General features: G+C 44.6%; 1 protein-coding gene across 3 annotated transcripts in view; it reads right to left on the minus strand.

Moving 5' to 3' along the window:
• Window positions 1-21,623, minus strand: part of maml3 (mastermind-like transcriptional coactivator 3) — a 665,132-nt gene that overhangs the window by 620,740 nt on the left and 22,769 nt on the right. For 2 of the 3 annotated variants that reach the window (XM_072495604.1, XM_072495603.1), the window contains exon 1: window positions 6,757-7,157. The exons of the other annotated variant lie outside the window; for it this stretch is intronic. In XM_072495604.1, the coding sequence (XP_072351705.1) occupies window positions 6,757-7,137 (381 nt within the window). In that variant the 5' untranslated portion in view covers window positions 7,138-7,157. Of the gene's footprint in view, window positions 1-6,756; window positions 7,158-21,623 lie in introns of those variants that run through there. 3 annotated transcript variants of the gene reach the window in all.

The raw sequence follows: 21,623 nt of genomic DNA on the forward strand, positions 1-21,623 counted from the left end.
GGTAGCTTATAAAATAAAATTAACACTGATCAAAGCCAATCATTCGAGCAACACACCAGTCAACGCAGGACTGTGTAACTGATTTGACAAGGAGGAGTAATTGTCCTTTGCTTATGCACGTGGTGGGGGGTGGTGGTGGGGGGGGGGTTCCCTCTTCAACTGTTCCTTCCTTACACAGGTCACCTCCTGTGTTTCTATGGAACAGTACAATGAGGTACACTTAATGCTGTTATTAGGTTTGTGCGGTGAACTAGTACGAATCTACTCCAGGAAATGTTGCACTCAGACTAACACAATTCAGTGCTGTGCCGAATTGTTTCTTTGTGAAGAACTTTCAGATTCATCATGACAAACTGTTCCTGCCACCAGTTAAAGAAGTCACTACGAGCAGACCTTCCCCCAAATCTGAAACTGAGATGTTGGGAAGTTTTATTTTGAGTCGGTGCAACATTCAAATTTCACCGTTGCACTTTATCGAGGTCCTCGCAACAGAACTAGTAACCATCACAAGAAATTTCCTTGTGGATCCTCCTGAACGGCTGCCATAATAACAGTAGAAAGTAATTATTAGGTAAGGATATTAAGTGATATGGGTAAATGTACAGATCAGCAATGATGCAATTGAGTGGTGGAAGTGGGCTGAAGGGTTGAATGGCCTATCCTGAGGCTCCTGGATCAATGGAAACACCTAATTACATGTCCGTGCAAAGGTTTCTGCCAATCTTCCAAAGTTTGATCGAGAGGACATTCCAGAGGAATATTCCTAAAACGTGCATTTAATCAGCTACAACTCTGTGTGGGAGCAGTGATTTTCAAGTTGGGCCAAAAACAGGTGAGATATTGTCCACACCCACAGACGGTCACAGTCGGACACCAGAACCATTTTCAGGTTCAGCTCTTATCTAAATGTCTCCAGCAAATTGCAGATGCCAAAGGGAGGCCAATGTAACCCGGGGTGGAAAACGGGTCGGCAATCTACCAGAAGCAAGCTAGAAGATTTTTATGGGGCCAAGAGGAGTATTTTCTGAGCAGCCTCCAGCTATCACTTTAAGCATCGCCAGTTAGGCCGCTCAATGCGGTGATTCGTATGCAATTCGCGTACTATGCACACATCACCAGAAAATATGCAACCAGGTCCGACTACCAGCATATAACCCTGATCGGCACACTTTAACCAACTCCTGCTTGTTTTGTGCAAGTTACCCACTTAAAATGTGGGTCCAAAATTTAAATTGATCTCACTTCACCAGCTGAAAAGCAAAGAGAAGAATAACTAAAATTTGGTGCCTCAACTATTCATCCGCACTGCAATATGAGCTCCAGTTCCTTGCTGCCTTGGTTAAGTGTGATACCAAATGAACTGAAAGATCCCAGGGTCAACTCCCATTTTGGTGAAATGCCCATTCTCAGCTGGCAAAGAGGTTGGGGTGAGGCACAGTGGCAAGCCCTGCTGCCTCACAGCTCCAGGGTCCCGGGTTCGATTCCGGCTTCGGGTGATGGTCTGTGTGGAGTTTGCACTTTCTGCCAGTGTCTGTGTGGGTTTCCTCCTGGTGCTCCGGTTTCCTCCCACAGTCCAAAGGTGTCCAGGTTATGAGGATTGGCCATGCTAAATTGCCCCTTAGTATCCAAAAGGTTAGGTCGGGTTACGGGGATAGGGTGGAAGCCTGGGCTTAAATAGGGCGCTCTGTCCAAGGGCCGGTGCAGACTCGATGGGCTGAATGGCCTCCTTTTGTACTGTGAATTATTTGATTCTAAGGGAAGAAGAAAAAAATGCTGCCAAAGTTCTTACCGGTGCTTACTAAGTGCTGACCGGTGGAGCGCAAGTGGAACCATAACCCGAGCAAGAGGCAGTGCCTTCAGAAGAAGAGAAAAATGGGAGTCGGACCTTCTAAACTAAATGAACGCTGGGCTGCCTGATCAAAACGAATCAATCACAACATGTGAGTAAGCTGACAAAGCACTGACAATGAGTGACTGGTGCCCTGCACTCCCAAATGTGAGACAGCATACAGCCATTCAGCTCCTGGAGCTTCTTCCTGCTGGAAGTGTGTATCCGTGGAGGATAGGGATTCCTCTTGGCTGCAGTGCCAGCCATGGTCCAATAATCTGCTGACCATCTAAATCTAAAGTCCAATCACTAAGATGAAGTACTGGAGAGTGGATGACCACTCTCAGAACCATAGCCAAGGAGGAGGTTATGGCTTCATGAGGGGAAAAATTTGTTTCCAGTTGGGTGCCACCAGTCTGTCCAGCAGCTCTTCTCGCAGATTTATCTTTTCAATCCTAACAGAGGCTAATACAGTACAATAGTGATCTCAGTTGCTCACCAAGCTCTAGTTAATGACTCTGCACTCAGTATCACAGTGCCTGGATCAGTCTGTTCACATGACATTAATAAATAAATGGCTGAAGGCTGTCACTCCTTAAACAAGTTCGACAATCTCGACTCTATGGTTACACAGTATTTCCAAAGGCTTAGTATGGACATCCCAATGTATTTCATCCTGGAGAAGAGGAACTGAGCTAATTAAACTGTGCGGCTGTGCTTCCTATTTCAATCAGCTGGAGGCTTCCTATACCTGTGTAAAATATGCTGGAATTTGAACTCAAAACATGGGATTCTGTACTTGCTTTGCTTTTTTTCCCCAAGACATGGAAGATAGCGAAATCAGGCACACAGTTCACTGCTGTGATGATTACTGATTCCAATTACACTCTTCCAACTGTTGAAACAGCAGCTCTTCTCCGAGGTTGGACAGAATACCGAAAAATGTGCACAAATGTTTGCTTAAAATTTTTCCCCCTGATGTGCTCTCTTGAAAGTGTCAACTCACACTGGGGTATACAAGCACCCGTATTTTGCATAAATAGCAACCGTTCATTTATTGGCCTGCCTGTGCATATGAGTATACACAACAGTGGTTTTATACTTTAACCTACTAAACATTGAAAGATTCCACCTGATTTTGCTAGAGTTTATACCTCTCCATCAACAGCCCCCCCCCCACCCTTCGGATTCAATCAGACTGTTTTGACATTCACGCACACATGCACCAGCACAATCATTGGATTGGATAGCGAGAGGAAACTCTGATTGACTGTCACCCTTAACCGCTCACCCCAACCCACTTCTTAGCTCTGGGGTCCCAGGGCACATTGTTCACAGGCTGAGATCAACTCTCTCAACATAGGCCCAGAGATCAAATATGATCTACATGCTCAAGGCACTTAGTCACCGCACAGAGGCAGGAAATCAGATTGTGTCTCCTCCAACCCCTAACTAGCAGTGTAAATGAAACAAAAATAACATTAGATTCCATTTGAATTTGCTTAAGATTCTGCCTTTTTCAATATGCTGTGAATGGTAGAGAACAATCCCAAGTGTAAGTCCTGTAGTGACCTATGGCCATCAGCATAAGGAGATCCATAGCCACAATCTGCATTCGAATCGGACTAAGTAGATTGAGCAAAGTTCTCCTGATAACATTGATCAACACTTTCGCAGGCTTTGTAGAAGTACAGATTTCAGAGAAAAAGCAGTGAGAACAAACACCAGGGGAAAGGCCCAACCTGTACAACTGGTGAACAGAGCTACAAGCGTGATATGGGGGAACACAGACAAATTGCAAACGATTATGGGGTGCAAATCTACCATGGGTCCATAAAGTCAATTAAAATCAGTACCAGCGTATAGCCTGCAGCTGGAGAGGTTCTGACTTACAACTGCATTGAAATATATTCAATTTAAGATCTGATTTTAGAATGATATGAAAAGATTTAAATTAAGATAAAGGAAGCAACTGAAATCACTCCCTTTCCATTTTGACCGACTCACATTGAAAGGTTCCCCAGTGCTGTTTAGGTTTACCAACAATCATCCTTTACACTTATGTCTGTCTCCAATCTAGTCAAAAAAGGACCAAAATACCAAAAGTAATTTCTCTTCCCAGAGAAAATTAGCAGGATTTGAATCACACCAAGGATCTACCTACACTCAAAATATTAACCTGCCTTTTCTTAACCAGCTGTGCATTTTCAGCATTGGATGTTATGATGTGAGATTGCCATAATTACTTGTTTTGGCTATGCTAATTGATATGAAATCCACGCTTCCACCTGCATTATCCCTGTAAAAATTATTTTTTCAAAGTTCTTTATGACTGCACTGTCACCAAACTGCCTAGACTTTGCCCACCCATTCACCACAATTTTCTCAACTGCTTCCTCACTCGCCCTCCCCAATTCTGACTCCTATATCCCCAGTGAACCTTCCCCATCTCTTACCCCTGTCATTACCTCAATTGCAAGAAGTTCAGCGATTTTTAAAAAAAAATCTCTTAGAACACAAACTATCTATTCAGCAGCCTTCCCTGTTTTATCACCTCCTCCTTTCCAACTAAACTAAACTTTCTCACGGTCCTATCCATAATCCAGCCCTGAATACCTGTCTCTTTTAGTTCCTCCACAGTGGCCTCTCTAATCACCTTATCCACATGTCCTGCTCCCTGTTTCCTTGACTCCTTCCCACTAAACACCCGATCACCCAACTTCCTTTAATGGCTTCCATTTTAATTATACATCACAAATGGTTTCATATCCAGATACTGTCTTCCTATCTCAGAAATCTGCCATAGTCGCACCCTGGTCAGATCCCTCTTAATGCACTAACCACCATCCCATCTCCAATCTTTCTTTCCTGTGAAATGTTCTGGAATGAGCTGTTGTCTCCTAGCTCGGTTCCCACCACTCCTACAAAACCACATTTGAACCTTTCCAATTAGATTTTCACACTCCCCACAGCACCAAACCGGCCCTCACCAAAGTCATGAACTATATTCGCTGTGACTGTGATGCATTATCTTCATCCTACTTGACCTTTATGCAACCTTCAACAGATTCCATCATTCCATCACAAAGGATATCCACTTCCACCCCTGTAGCCTTGACCTTCTCTCTCCCTACTCAGCCCATCTGTTCTTGAAACCCTTGCTCATGCCTAATAGAGTCTGAAGATCGGGAGTTCAAGCCCCACAACCAAGCAGACCATACAGTGCAGCGCACAACTGATGAGAGTGCTGTACTGCCACTTACCAGTCAATCCCTGTCCTTGCTAACATACATCAGCTGGCAGCAAGGTAGCATAGTGGTTAGCACTATGGCTTCACAGCGCCAGCGTCCCAGACTCAATTCTCGGCTTGGATCACCGTCTGTGTAGAGTCTGCACATTCTCCTCGTGTGTACGTGGGTTTCCTCCGGGTGCTCCGATTTCCTCTCACAGTCCAAAGTTGTGCATGTTAGATGGATTGGCCATGCCAAATTGCCCTTAGGTTAGATGGGGTTGCAGGGTTACGGGGATAGAGTGGAGGTGTGGGGTTAAGTAGGATGCTCTTTCCAAGAGCCAGTGCAGACTCGATGGGCTGAATGGCCTCCTTCTGCACTGTAAATTCTATGATGTGCCCACACCTCAAGTTTAAAATTCTAATTTTGATATTTAAATCCCATTATGGGCCTTCGCCTCTCAAACTTTGTAACCTCCTCCACCACCAGTCCCCCCGACAAAAAAACTCATTTCCTCTCCCTGCAAACTCCTGTGCATTGTCACTCCTTTGCCAGTGCTATTCAGCGGCAGCTCAGACCCCACTTTCTGAAGTGCCCTTGCCTAAAGTTCTCCACTTGTCCACCTCCCTTGATTCCTTTAAGCCCACTCCTCTGACCAGCTTCTGGCTATTCCTCCAAAGATTCCCTTCCTCGAGTCAATGCCTGGCTTCGTGCATCAAGACACACACACACAGGCTGTTGAAACAATCTAACCAATGCTGAATAAGTAAATATTAACAGTCTTCGCTAATGTTCAGCTAACACTGAACTCTAGCTGTGCAGTGGAAACTTGAGCTGTCCCTCTGAACGTGTTCGTGTATATTCTCTCTCTCTCCAGGATGGGGACTTCAGCTGTTTCCTTCCCCCCTCCTTCCAACAGCAAAAGTCCCACCCACCTCTTTAAATTCAAGCCGCAGAGCAACACCCCCTTTTACTCGGGCAGGAAACGAGAGTAGATTGGCGCGATCAAAACATCTCGGTTCGATTGCTTGGGGGGGGGGGGGACAGCGAGGAGCTGCTTTTTTTTTTTAAATTGGGGGGGGGGGGGGGGTGGAAGTTGAGCACTTCACTGTATCACAAGTAGCTGCATTCAGGCTTTGCCAGCTTCCTGCCTGAAGGTTGAGTGCTCTCTCGCCAGAGAGACAACCCCTCTCACCCCCTCCGCGATGGCAATGTTGTTGCAGGAGGTATGATTAATACGAAAGTCAGGAAAGTGAAGGGCTCGCTGCGGGGAAATTCACGCGGGAGCTAGATTCGCAAAATCCCTTAGGAAGGAAAAGAGGCGCAAAGACATTGAAACAAAACGGTCAAGTGCTCCCCCGAATCAAATGTCACAACAAGAGGCTCATTTCCCATACATATCCATGGTCAATGTCTGCAAGGGTTGTTTTTTAATGATACCGTGTTTGTAGGACACCAATTTCAAGTTTGCTTGAAACTTCTGCGGTTTGTTCAACTCTGCGGTTTATATATATAAAAAACACAGAGACAAGTTACCCATCACAAAGCTATAAATATAGGTGCTCCCCTTTTAAAGTGTACAACAGCCCAACACCCCTGCCCACCCAGGGCCAATGACAGTGGAGGCATCCTGCCCTTTAAACTGGGAGAGCAGGCAGCAGGATAGGGGAGAAAGAGGGATGAAAAGTTTGCCCCTACCGCGATCAGAGTGTTGCTCCTCTGGTCCGGAGTAGCGGCCGGAGCCGAGGAAGGAGGCTCGGCCTCGCAGTGCTTGCTCCGGAAGGCGCCGTCCTGCTGCCGGTGCTTGCCCGTCTTCTTCGCCTTGAGCTCCAGGCACCGCTGGTGGAGCGTCAAGGTCTCCTGGCGGTCCAGCTCGATCTGCTGAGCCTGCGTTTGCTGGCGCCTCACCTCGCAGTTGTTGTGGTGCCGCCTGAAGCCCTCGATCCTCTGCCGGAGCCTCTGGACCACCGTGCTGTGTTTGGGAATGCCGCCGCTCCCGCTGCCCGGCTTCCCGGCCGCCGCCGCTCCCATCCCCGGGCTGCTGCCGTTCGCAGCCCCGGGGCTCACAAAATCCCCCATCCTCCTCCTTTTGTTGTTGTTGTTTCGTCCCCACTCTTCCCCCAACTCCCCCCTCCCGTCCTCCTCAAAAAAAAGGTGCCCCCCCCCCCTCCTTCCGAACAATTATTCAGGACAACTTTTCCTCACGCTCTGTAAAAGGTGTTGGTGTCTAGTTAGTTGTGCGCGCCTGTCTAAAATCCCGCTGGACAATCAATCCAAAGCCAGCTGGGCTGGACGAGCGGCGGGCTTTCCTCTGGCGTTTTGCCTTCAGAATTAAATAAAGCAGCAATCAACTAAACAAAAACTGAAAAGAAAGAAGGGCTGCGATAACTAACTCATCGCAACCCCCGCGCCTTCTCTCGAGTTCACCACAGTACTAATCGCTGCATTATAAGCGGTCCTGGTGTGTATTCCACTGTTTTTTCCATCAACTCCACGGTAAAGATCCGGCTATTAGCAATCATCCTACAATCGTGAAAACGCTTTTCTTTTCTTGCTTTTTTTTGTTGTTGTTTGTTTTGTTGGTGGGGTGGAGCGAGGGATAAAGTTTTTTTTTTGAGCGTGGGGGGGGGGGGGGGGGGGGTTGTTGTGGAGCTGTTTACATTTGCCCGGCGGTGTGTCTGAAGAAGCGGGTCTCCGTTTGCTGCTGGCGTTCCGCGGCACACATGGTGGAGAAATGCTGGCGTTTCTGCCCGGGAGAGGAGCTTCCTCAGTGCGATCGCGGAAGCCGGCAGGGACGGCGAGCTGCTGCTGCTTGTTGCTGCTGCTGGCTGGCTGCTGCTGCTGCTGCTGCTGACACCACTACCGCCAGAGCCACAGCCACCACTCTCACCTCCACCATGCCAGCGGATTAATCTGGGACAATCACACAGTAAACATCAGCCAGAGAGGCCGTGAACAGACACAGGGGCAGCCAGCAACACACGCCACAGAGCTCAGCCCAGCTTCGGATCAGGACTAATGCCACTGTCTCTTCAGGTTGTTTGGTGTTTGCAGAGGTGGTGTTAGGAAGATGATTTTTTTTAAATTAAAGAAATCTCGACACAGCGTTAAATATAAATTTATATATATATGTACAAACACATACAGAAATCAAGACTTAATGCACCGCCCTCCTCCAAACCCAAGAGAGCCTAATGCATCAGATTCACAAACAATCACAGGGCTCGAGAGGACAAGAGTCACTGGTTCCACCCCCCCCCCCCCCTCCAAAAAAAAACAGGGCAGTGGGAAATCCAGGGACGAAGTATAAGGCATCTGGCATCAGGATCCACAACAACCAGAGGAGGGACAGGCGGAAACTCTGGGGCGGATTCCAGATGCAAAATCAGGACTCGCCGCGATTGCTCCGGGATCAAAGTGAGTCCGGATGCGAGCTCAGATGCAGAATCGGGACTATTCTGGAGGAGGAGGCGGCCGCCGGGGGGGGGGGGGGGGGGCGGATGGTGACGGCCGCCCTCCTCATCCCCTGGAATATCTTGGAAATCGAATAGGTGTGGCAAATTAACGAAGAGTGGAGAGTCAGAAATCGGGGTCAATGTAACATTAGAAAGAGGAGAGAGAAAGTGAGGGGAAGTGTGCATAATAAACAAGTGCCGCTGAACGACAACCAAAGGATAGAGAGAAACCCTCGGGCCTATGGAAATAGAATCAGAGGCTGGGTCCGGGGGCAGAGTGAATGAACAGAATCGGGACTAATCACCAAAAGAGCAGGACAGAGGCTATGTGATAGTCAAGAAACAAGACCAAAAGTAATGCAACACAGGGTCAGAAGGAAGACCTGGCACAGAGTTTCGGTACAGAACCAGGACTAATGCACTCACTGAGGGACAGAGGTAAACTCCAAGACATTAAGAAAATGAAATCAAGAGTAACAAAACAACAGACAACCAGAGACAAACTCTGAGACGGAGCACAGATGAGGATTGGGATTAATTAAATTAAAAAGACAGACAGCACCGCCCCCCCCCCCCCCAGCACATAGTCACACTATAGAAAAGGGACCAAGTAGGGCACAAAGAACCCCAAAGGGAGGCTGAGGTCGGTGCACGGGTACCGCATCAGGATCTATAGAGGAGCAGATAGAAATAAAAAAAGATAGGCCTGAAAGAGAACTTGGTTCCATACACTAACTGACACAAGTCCTGTTCGCACATCGTCCTCCATGTTGGTCCATCGTTCCTGGTCCAATAATGACAATTTAAATATTTCCATCCCTGTTTTTGAAATCTTTCAATTCCCTTGCCTATCCCTATCTCTGTATCTTCCTCCAGCTCTACAACCGTCTGAGATGTCTGTGCTCCTCCAATCCTGACCTCTTACACATCCCTGATTTTCCCAGCAGTGCATTGGCAGCCATGCCTTCGCTTGTGGGTCCCAAGTTCAAGAATTTCTTCCCTAAAAGTCTCCACCTCTCCTCCTTTAAGCTATTCCTTAAAGTCTGCATCTTTTAGTCTTTAGGCTTTTAGTCACCTGTCCTAATGTCTCCTTATATGGCCTGGTCAAACTTGTTTGATAGTATTCCTGTGGAACACCTTGAGCCATCTTGATACTGGGAGGGTGCTATATAAATGCAATTTGCCATTGTTATTTCAATGTAAGAATCATTGGAAAAGTGAAAACCTGGCACAGAGTTCAGCCTATATCAGGACTATCACAAGAATAGAGGTGGTGGTGGGGTGATAACCAGAACAACCCATAGCTACAAGAGTGGCATTACAAAAGTGTAAGAGTGCTAAACACGATGAGAATCGATGCAACAATTGGGAGAGCAGAGAAGAAACCGAGCATAGAGTACAATACAGCTCTGTACAAAACGGAGAGTGTTCAACAAAAATACAGGGCCGGGGCTTGGCCGCAAGATTGGGACAGCAAAAATGATTAGGGGGAGAACAGAGCAGAAACAAGGGGTTGTGTATACTAATGATCCATGACAATGGGTGAAAGTACTGGAGAGCTCCAGAGCTGTAATTTCTAAAACATCTGGACCAAAAATCCTCAATATGCTGAAGAACAAGGACTATGAGATTTGGTCCATTGGAAGAAGCAGGGCAGGCACAGGAAGGATTTGGCTATGCGAGTGAGTCCCAGCTACAAGATTAGGAATAAACATAGAAGAGTGTAGCTCAACAGACACAGGGGACAAAACAGGGCAGCCAGTTTGGCTGGATTAGGATTAAGACACTTAAGAAGCAAATTCTGCAGGATTGGTACTAAAACATGAGACAGAGTCAAGGATATTCTTAATTAGAAGAAATAACCAAATCCGGTCAACACAGTGGACAGCATTACACATATAAAAGGAATTGGTGTGAGAATAAAACTCAAGGTGAACAAGTCACTGAACACGGATGGCAAGCATTCTAGCTTTTGACAGAAGTCAGTGGGGAGGTGCCAGAGGTCCTCAGCACAGTTTTTCAATCCCCTTTAAACATGCAAATCGTGCTGTGGGACTGCAGAATGCCAAGGTAGAGAAAGGCAATCCGGACAACTAGACACCAGTTAATCTAACATGTTTGGGCAAACGCTTCGAATTTATATTTAAAAATCAAATGAATAAACTCTTAGAAAGGCCAGGGAGAACCACGGGCAATTGGCAAGACATGCATAGCAGTTTCTCTAAAAATTACCAACACACGGTAGATGTAGTGTACATGGATTTTGGGAAAGCATTGAAAAAATTGTCTGTCAGGAGCCTTATTATAAAAATGAATAATTCTCCAAATAAAGGTGGAAACTTTGATCACACGTGGCTTCCCTCAGGCACCAGTAATATAAGTGGTCTTCGATGTGGGATCGGAAGCTCACCTCGCGGTGGAAAGCAACATGCCTGTGGTTGATGAAGCTTAGCTTCAGTCGATTTCCAGATAGAGAGAGAGACAAGACAGATATGGAAACGATGGTCAGCGGGCAAAATTCGTAGTGGGGGACCAAAGATGATGGCTTGTTTGGATTTCCAATAAATAGTTGGAGGAAATTCTACTAATCTAATACTGGGGGCTGAATAATTGGGGGGGGGGGGGCGGGGGGAGCGGGGATATCCCCGGAAACCACATTGACATGAAGACCACCGGCTCCACGCCCAGTCATAAATCGCTTGTGGGGCCCATCCACAAGTGCGGTAAGGGAGGGGAGACTCGCGCTCGACCGTGCTTGATGGGAAGTGGTGCCCCCCCCCCCCCCCCCCCTCATGAGGCTAACCACCAGTTCCAGGAAATACCTTTCCAATGGAACGGATGGAAGTTCTGCCCTGCGCCCCACGAGGTGCGGGAAGAGAAACAAACAGACAGATGACCAGCTCAGTGGCTGGATTCCTTCCGCTGAACTGGCTCATCCCAATTAGGGCAGGAGAAAAATCCGTTTCAGAAGTGAAGCCTCCCCAGCCGACAAGCGAGGGCCTGACGTGACTGTCAAGGAAAAAGTGCTGACATGGATTGTTAAAAATCACTGATAATAAAATGACCAAGTAACCACGGTCAGGGAGAAAATCAACAAACTTCGGGTACATTACGGGGAAGACATCAATACGGTTATCTTAAAAGCAGAAGATAAAACAGACGTTCAGGAAGTGTTTTAATCAAGCTTCTAGCTAAAATGTTAAACAAAACACCTGCAGGATCAAGACAAAACTCTGGAGAGTAGCTGGTAAGAGCTGAGACACAAGCAGGGCACAGCCTGCATATATAAAACAGGGAATACTTGTAGAAAAAGGAAACTTTACAAGATCAGGACTGCGATAAAACATGGGGTAGATCAGTTAAGAAGGAATGTAACAAACATCGGGATACCCGTGCATCTTCAGGGTTGATAACGTGTAGCAGAGGATCAGTTAAATATAGATCCAGACTAATCCAGGACGTGACGGGTCACAAACGCATTACAGGATTAGGACAAAAGAAGGCGAACAAACTGAACCAAAAGAACTGGCCTCAGAAATTATGATAAGAGAAACTGTAAAGGCTCAGGGCTAAAACATGGGACAGATAAATTCTTCAAGGATCAGGATTAAACTATATTACTGTAAGTAAAGTAAAGTCACCACAATCCCAGATGGCCATAGGCTGCTTTCCCCTTCGAGGGGGAAAGCTGACTGGTGGTGATTTAACCTGAGGATCACCACACCTCAGGCGAGGGGTAAACTTGAGAAGGTGAGGCCTTCATGAATAATCTCAGCCCGTACAGGACAATAACAATATTACTACATACGAGGCAGAGTCAAGTGCAAAGGGCCAAAAATGGGCTAGAGAAAAACACAAGAATTATAATACCATACAAAGTACATGTTTTGGATTGGAATGTAACTGTGGGGTAGATTAGAACAGTAAGTCATAAAAGTGGGAAGCACTGTCAAAGCAAATGAGGTGAATGGAGTAATGATAGGCTGAAATAGTTAACCTTCAGAAACTATAACCATTTTAGATTTAGATTTATTGTCACGTGTACCGAGGTACAGTGAAAAGTATTGTTCTGCGTACAGTCCAGGCAGATTGCTCCATTCATGAAAAACATAGGACATACATAAATACACAAATACACAGACATGGGTGAAGCATACGGAGTGTAATGCTACAACTGTAGAGAAGATGCGTGGAGAGATCAGTTCAGTCCATATGAGGGCCTGGTAATAGTGCAGAAGAAGCTGTTTTTGAATTTGTTAATGTGTGTTCTCAGACTTTTGTATCTTCTGCCGATGGGAGATGTTGGAAGAGAGAATAACGTGGGTGGAAGTGGTCTTTGATTATGATGCCCGCTTTCCCAAGGCAACAGGAGGTGTGGACAGAGTCAATGGATGGGAGGCGGTTTTGCGTGATGGACTGGGCTGTGTTCATGACTCTCTGTAGTATCTTACGGTCTTGGGCTTAGCAGTTGCCATACCAGGCTGTGATGCAGAAAGATAGGATGCTTTCTATGGTGCAAATGTAAAAATAGGTAAGATTCAATGTGGGCATGCCAAATTTCCTTCATTCCCTGAAGAAATACAGGCGCTGTTGTGCTTTCTTGGTTGCAGCTTCGATATGGGTGGACCAAGACAGATTGTTGGTGATGTGCAAACCTAGGAATTTGAAGCTGTCAACCACCTCCACCTCAGCCCCATTGATGCAGACAGGAATGTGTACGACACTTTGCTTCCTGAAGTTAATGACCAGCTCCTTAGTTTTGCTGACATTGAGGGAGAGATTGTTGTTGTTGCACTACGCCACTAGGTTCTCTATATACCTCCTGTACACTGACTCATCATTGTTTGAGATCCAACCCACTATGGTTGTGTAATCAGCAAATGTGGAGATGGAGTTGGAGCCAAATTTTGCCTCACAGTCGTGTGTGTATAAGTATAGTAGGGGGCTAAGTATGCACAGTGGAGGTGGTGTTGTTTATCCTTTTCTTTGTGTCAGGTATTGTTATGGGCCAGGGTTTAGAGTACCCCAAAGTGTATTATGGAGTTCACCTGACCCACAACTTTTAATAGATTGTGGTATGGGGAGCACACGGCCCACTCTACAGGAGTGGTACAGCAGAAATCGAAAAGTATTTTTTTAAGCAAAACGATGTTTATTCTGTGAACTCAAGTTAACCTTTTTAAAACATACAATAAACATCTTAGCAACCATCAATTCAAATACAACCCCCAAAGAATACAACACTAAGTAATCCTTAATAAATTCCCAAACAACATCCAGAAGACAAAAGACGCTTTTAACACAGAGATCAGGTTTAATTTCTCTAATGAGAGCAGTCATCCCTTTGAAATCACCCAAATGAGCACTCTTTAGCTTGTAGAGAGAACCATGCACATCTGCTGGCTTTCACTGCAGCTCTTCTCTCTGAAAACAAAACTAAAAACTCACTCCATAGCAGCCTGCTCAAAAATGAAAGTAAAGCAGACAGACAGCCCAGCTCCACCCAATCTCTGACATCACTGCAATAATAAACACCCATTTCTTAAAGGTGCACCACTACAGTTATTATATAAAAACATCCATTTCTTAAAGGTGCTCTCACATGACACCTCTCCCCCCAAAAAATAAACCATCAACTTCAAAATGGTTTCATTTTTCACCTTTTCACTATCCTTTAAGAAATTCACACAGTAAATATACTTTTTCATTTCAAAAAACAACACACGCAAACAAGTATAATAATATAGTCCATTTTTGTTCTTCTTCTCCAACTGAACCTGCTTCTGTTCATCACATTCGTGACACAGCATCGGCTATCACGTTTTCTCGTCCTGCCACATGTACTATTTTTAAATGAAATGGCTGTAACAATAAACTCCAGCGAAACAGCCTTACATTGTTATTCCGGAATCGCTCCAAAAATGGCAAGTGATTATGATCAGTATATATAATGGTGTCAGACGGATTGCTGGTCACATAAATGTGAAAATGTTGCAAAGCCAGCACAAAACTCAAAGTCTCCTTCTCAATCGTTGAATACTTTTTCTGGTGAGAATTCAATTTGTTTGAAAAATAACCAATAGGCCGCTCTAGCCCTTCGTCGTCGTCTTGTAGAAGCACCGCACCTACGCCCACATCATTCGCAGCAACAGCCACTTTGAATGGTTTGGGTATAATTTGGGATGGCTAACACAGGAGCAGTGGTTAACACAGCCTTCAGGCCGTCAAATGCCTGTTGACACTCCGCTGTCCACTGGAATCTGTTATGCTTCTTGAGCAAGTCCATCAGTGGAGCGACCACACTGCTAAAATTCGGTACAAATTTCCGGTAAAATCCACTCATACCAAGAAATCGCATTACTTCCCGTTGTATGGAGGGTATCGAAAACTCCCCAATAACTCTTGTTTTCACATCCCGTGGGACCATTTGACCCTCTCTCCCATTGTATGGCCAAGGAAAGTGATTTGGGCTTTTCCAAATTCACTTTTGGCTAGGTTTACCACCAAACCCGCCTCCTGAAGTCGATCGAATAACTCCATCAGATGGTTTAAATGTTCTTTCCATGTCTGGCTGAAATTTACCAGATCGTCGTGTATACCGCACAATTGGGTAATCCAAACAACTTTGTTAGTTAACCGTTGAAATGTGGCTGGGGCGTTTTTCATACCAAATGGCATAACTTTGAATTGGTATATACCATCTGGAGTCACAAAAGCGGAAATCTCCTTCGCTCTTTCTGATAAAGGTACCTGCCAGTAACCTTTAAGTAAATCCAGTTTGGAAATAAAAGCTGATTGTCCCACTTTCTCAATGCAATCCTCCAAACGTGGGATAGGATAAGAGTCCGTTCTTGTAACTGCATTAACCTTTCTATAGTTCACACACAACCATTGGGTACCGTCTGATTTAGGTACCATCACTATGGGTGAGCACCATTGGCTGCAACCCACTTCAATTATGCTATTTTTAAGCGTACTCTCAATCTCTTTGTTAACCTGTGCCAATTTTAAAGGGTTAAGTCTGTATAGATGTTGTTTGATTGGAACAGCATTTCCCACATCTACATCATGTATAGCCATTTTAGTACTTCCCAATTTATCTCCACAAACTTGCCCATGTGATATCAAGAACTCTTTCAGGTCAGTCCGTTTTTCCTCTGGAAGGTAACTCAACAATTTATCCCAATTTTTAAGAACATCCTCATTTTCCAATTTAATTTGTGGTATGTTAAATTCACAGTCATCTGGATTTGGTTTGTCACTTTAGTTAAAATCATTAAAACCTCCTCCTTTTTCTCTCCTTCCCTTTCAAAGTACCTTTTAAGCATATTCACATGACACACTCGGTGAGTCATCCTTCTATCTGGTGTTTTTACCACATAATTCACCTCACTTAATTTCCTTTCAATCTGATAAGGTCCACAAAACCTTGTTTTTAAAGGTTCACCTACACTGGTAACAACACTAAAACTATCTCCACTGGCAGAACTACGAACTTTGGATTTCTTGTCCGCTACCCATTTTGTGCAACTTTCAAATGTTGTCTAGCCAATTCACCTGCTCTATTTAATCGTTCCCTAAAATTTGACACGTACTCCAATAATATAATTACCGATTTGTAACTCACCAATTTTTCTTTAATCAATTTAAGTGGTCCTCTTACCTCATGACCAAAAATTAGTTCAAGAGGACTGAATATGGTTGACTCATTAGGTGCATCCCTAATTGCAAACAGTACGAATGGAATTCCTTTATCCCAATCCTCTGGATAATCGTGACAATAAGCCCTCAACATTGTCTTTGATGTGTGATGCCACCTTTCTAACGCTCCCTGCGATTCTGGATGGTACGCAGTTGATTAAAATTGTTTTATTCCTAAGCTATCCATAACTTCTTTGAATAACCTTGAGGTAAAATTTGATCCTTGATCCAATTGTATTTCTGTGGGTAGTCCATATCTAGTAAAGAATTTAAGTAACTCCTCCACAATCTTTTTAGCTGTAATATTACGTACTGGAATGGCCTCTGGAAACCTAGTAGACACATCCATTATCGTCAAAAGATATTGATTCCCATTTTTCGTTTTAGGAAGCGGTCCTACGCAATCAATTAGGACCCTTGTAAAAAATTCCTCAAATGCTGGAATGGGTATTAAGGGGGCTGGTTTTACCACTGCTTGAGGTTTCCCTATCACTTGACATGTGTGACATGATTGACAAAACGTAACTACATCTTTATGTAGTCCAGGCCAATAAAAATGTTTCTGGATTTTAGCTTGAGTTTTCCTTATTCCCAAATGACCTCCCACTAGTACCTCATGTGCAACTCGCACCACCTCCTTTCTATACCCTACCGGCAATACTACTTGATGAACGTCTGCCCACTTTTCATCCGCCTGCATATGTAAAGGTCTCCATTTTCTCATCAAGACATCACTTTTACGGTAATAACACTCTGGTATATACTCAGATTCCTCTTCCATATATGCTTTCTGATACGTCCATTTTATTTCTATATCTTTCTGTTGTAACTCCGCCAATTTTCCTGAACTAAAAATATCCGCCTCATCCTCCACCTGTTCTTGTTCTTTTTCAACCATCTGATCAAAAATTGTTTCTGATAATAGCACTTCAACTTCATCTTCACTCTTTGATTTCTCCTCTTGTCTTAACCTGTGACTTTGCGACCTTGTTACGACACAATCTGGAAAAATCCCAGGATACTCGTCCTTCAACACTTCAGTTGTCTAATTTTCCATTGGCTTATCAACCACAGTAGGCATCACTCCCACCTGCGATCCAGCTATATCATTACCCAAGATAAACTGTATTCCTGGACAAGATAGTTTCTCTATTATTCCTACTACCACTTCGCCGCTCTTCACTGAACTTTCCAACCTTTCCTTATATAATGGAACACTACTCCTCTCACCCTGAATTCCACATATTACCACCTTTTCTGGCAATATTCTTCCCAAACTACATAACTCCTCATCTCTTACCATTAAAGATTGACTAGCTCCTGTATCTCTTAAAATTGTGACTTATTTACCTACTCCTCCTGATACACATGAGTAAACTTTACCCACACAAGTAAATTCTTTAAAGAGATCTGGCACCTTCTTATCAATCACCTCTTGATCAGGCTGTACAATCTTTTGCACCTCCTTCGCTTCACTTGGGCTTCCCTTTACCTCTTTAACAAACCCCACTGTCTTATCCTATTTTACCACATCAGCCTTCCCAGTGCTTTTCTTCAACCACCAACACTGTGACTTTACATGGCCTAGTTTATTACAAGTGAAAACATTTGAAACTTTTCATTTCTTTTCCATCCTTCTGGATTTCTTTTTTAATCTGAGGTACACTCTCCTTATTATCTCCCATCAGATCACCTTTACCTTTACCACTTGAGTATTTCTCAAGTCCCCAGTTTCTATCCCTCACAGGCTGAAACTGATGTTGGAAACCAAGCTTTGATTTATGAACTAATTCATAATCATCTGCCATTTCTGCTGCTAATCTCACAGTTTAACCCTCTGCTCTTCCACATGAGTTCTCACTACATCAGGAATTGAATTTTTAAACTCCTCCAAAAGTATAATTTCTCTGAGAGCTTCATATGTTTGGTTTATTTTCAAAGCCCTTCCTTATCCACCCGACAAAATTACTCTGTTTGAGCCTTTCAAACACCATGTATGTTTGACCAAATTCTTTCCTTAAATTTCTAAACCTTTGTCTGTAGGCTTCAGGCACTAGTTCATATGCATCTAAGATGGATTTTTTCACCTCCTCATACATCCCAGATACCTCTTCCGGTAGTGATGCAAACACTTCACTAGCCCTACCTACCAGCTTTGTTTGAATCAGTAATACCCACATGTCCTGTGGCCATTTCATTTGTTTAGCTACCTTCTCAAATGAAATGAAAAAGGTTTCTACCTCCTCATCAAACCTTGGCAATGCTTGGACATATTTAAATAGATCCCCACCAAGCCTTCGACTATGATGCTCTTTCTCACTATCCTCATCACTATCATCTAACTGTATGTTTCTTTTTACGTCTGCCAATTTTAACTGACTGTCATGTTTCATGGCCATTTTCTGAAGTTCAAACACTCTCTCTTTATCTTTTTCCCTGATCTGTGTCTCCCTTTCTCTTTCTTTTTGTTCTGCTAGGGCTATTCTTTCTTTTCTCCTTTCTTCTCTCTCCTTTTCTTTGTTCTCTCTATCTCTCTCTTTCTCTTTCCTCTCTCTCTCTCTTTTCTCACTCTCTCTTTCGTATTCAAGCTGCTTTAATTCTTTCTCATGTTCCAGCCATTTCCAATGAGTCAAACTGTATCTCAGGCAACTTTAAATGCTTAGCCACCACCGTAATTACCTCATCGTTTCGCGTTTTGTCAGGTAATGTTAACTGCAATGTTTTTTGCCAAATCTAACAGTCTGCTTTTAGTCTCTGTCCGTAAGGTACTGCGTGACCGTCTCCATCCCCAAAAACTTCAGAGCCTCTGAAAGAGCCATTGTCCACAACACACTCCCCACTTAAACTGGAATACCATACCTGAAAAACAATATGTTCACCCCTCACAGTCTTTAAGTTCACTAAGCCAGCCCAATAGATAGGCTTTTGTCCCCAATTTGTTATGGGCCAGGGTTTAGAGAACCCCAAAGTGTATCATGGAGTTCACCTGACCCACAAATTTTAATAGATTGTGGTATGGGGAGCACTCGGCCCACTCTACAGGTGTGGTACAGCAGAAATCGAGAAGTATTTTTTTAAGCAAAACAATGTTTATTCTATGAACTAAAGTTAACCTTTTTAAAACATACAGTGAACAACTTAGCAACCATCAATTCAAATACAACCCCCAAAGAAGACAACACTAAATAACCCTTAACATATTCCCAAACAACATCCAGAAGACAAAAGACCCTTTTAACACAGAGATCAGGTTTAAATTCTCTAATGAGAGCAGTTATCCCTTTGAAATCATCCAAATTAACATTCTTTAGCTTGTAGAGAGATCCATGCACATCTGCTGGCTTTCACTGCAGCTCTTCTCTCTGAAAATGAACCTAAAACCTCACTCTCTAGCAGCCTGCTCAAAAACAGAAGTAAAGCGGACAGACAGCCCAGCTCCACCCACTGTCTGACATCACTGCAGTAATAAACACCCATTTCTTAAAGGTACACCCACTACAGTTATGCTATAAAAAACACCCATTTCTTAAAGGTACTCTCACATGACAGTATGACCTGAGCGTCTGAATGGTTTTTCTCTAATCCTCATTTACTTCAGTTTTACTCAGCCTTCTAAATGTCTCTCTTGGTTGAAGGACAGCCACTCACACTTCACCTCTGGAATTCAGTCCTTGTTTGGACTGAGGTTGCAATGAGGTCTGGAGCTAAGGGGACCTGGCAGAACACAAACTGATTGGCAGGTTATTACTGAGTAAGTGAAGTTTGATAGTATATTTGATGAGTCCTTTAATCACCTAAACGTAAGCTTGTAGGGTTTGGATTTGTGCTGTTTTTTGCAGACCAGAGGCGGACTTAAACGTTTGGAAGCCCCGGGTTCTCCTTTTTGTGGGGGCCCCAAGTCACACCCCACTCCCTGGTGATCTGGCAGCCCCACCGAATGATGTCGAGCCCCACCCCAATGGCACCGAGCTCCGCCCCAATGGCATCGAACCCTGCCCCAATGATATCAAGCCCCGCCCACAATGACGTTAAGACCGGCCCTGATGGGTGGTCAAGGTAAGCTGTAGCCATCTGGGATGGCTACTTTCAGAATACAAAATGGACACTCACAGAGAATATAGGGCAATGTGGACAATACAAAGCAACAAGCAGGCACAGAGCCTGAATGTATATTTGTAAGGCAGTCAGCAGACGGAATCGAAACTCTGGGTCGATTAACATATTGATGGCCCATCTCCGGGAACAAAGACTAACACTCAGGTAGCCGATACTGTCGCAGACATCCCGGCACCAGTACCCCAACCGAAAGACACAAACAAAGCAAGGCCAACGGCCACCGAGGACACACCCAGCCATCAGGGCACCCACCCCTTTTATTGGTTTAGATCGATGACATTGATCAAGAAGCTGCCCAATTAATTGGGACCAAGTTTAAGGCCCGCCTAAAAACACGTGAAGCCCCTCCCAAGTATAAGAAGGAACCCCCACCAGAGATTCAGCCTCCTGGATTCGGCTCTCAAGCGGAGAGACCCTTCCACCAGCATCACCAGAAGCAAGTACGTTCAAGGTCAATGCTCGCTACCAGACGGACGACCCTAGCTGTACTCCCGTTACCTCTTCGAACCCAACAGCCTCAGATCCGAACAACGGCCATTGTTCCTCTGACTAAATGGGCACCCAAAGTTAAGTATAGGTGTTAGTGATAGAGATAGTTTAGTTTGATAGAGATAGTTTAGTTTGTAGTATTATCGTGCATGAGTAGATCTTACTGTGTGTAAATAAATAGTAGTGACTTTGAACTAACTAACTGGTGTATTGGCTCTTTGATCGGTATTCGGGTTGAACCTTGTGGAGGTATCGAGAGATACCTGGCGACTCTGAAAGTATACACATAATTAGGATTAAGAAATGCGATCATATTGACCGCCATATTTATAACCAAATAAATATAGCAACAAAGCCGGGTATCATAAAAGCAACTTCAATCGCTCAGTGGGAGAAATGGCTGACACAAAAGAAGTCAGTGAATTCATTATGCAAAAATAACAAGAAGAAAGATGTTGGTTGCTGCCCAGTGCCCTCACTCTAAGCCCCTGGCCTCTGGCTCTGGATCGAGTCACCCCACTGACCGCTGCTCCCCGATTCCCTGAGACATGACACTGGCACTTGCCTGGCCTTCTTCACACCTGTCGACTCTCGCTCGTGTGGCCGGGCCTCGAGTCTTGATCCTTGATGCCCATGTGTACCCTGTCTAACTGCCTGGTTGCTGCTGTTGGCTATCTGGCCTCGGTTCTTTTTGGTTGGTTGCTCACCCCCCTCAGCCCTGGCCAGGAGGTTGAGAGTCACCCGCTGCTCCCCTCAACGGTACTGCGATGTTAGACCGGACCCCAACAGTGGCTGGGATACTGG

This window comes from Scyliorhinus torazame, chromosome 3 (assembly GCF_047496885.1).
Source record: "Scyliorhinus torazame isolate Kashiwa2021f chromosome 3, sScyTor2.1, whole genome shotgun sequence".
NCBI lineage: Eukaryota > Metazoa > Chordata > Chondrichthyes > Carcharhiniformes > Scyliorhinidae > Scyliorhinus > Scyliorhinus torazame.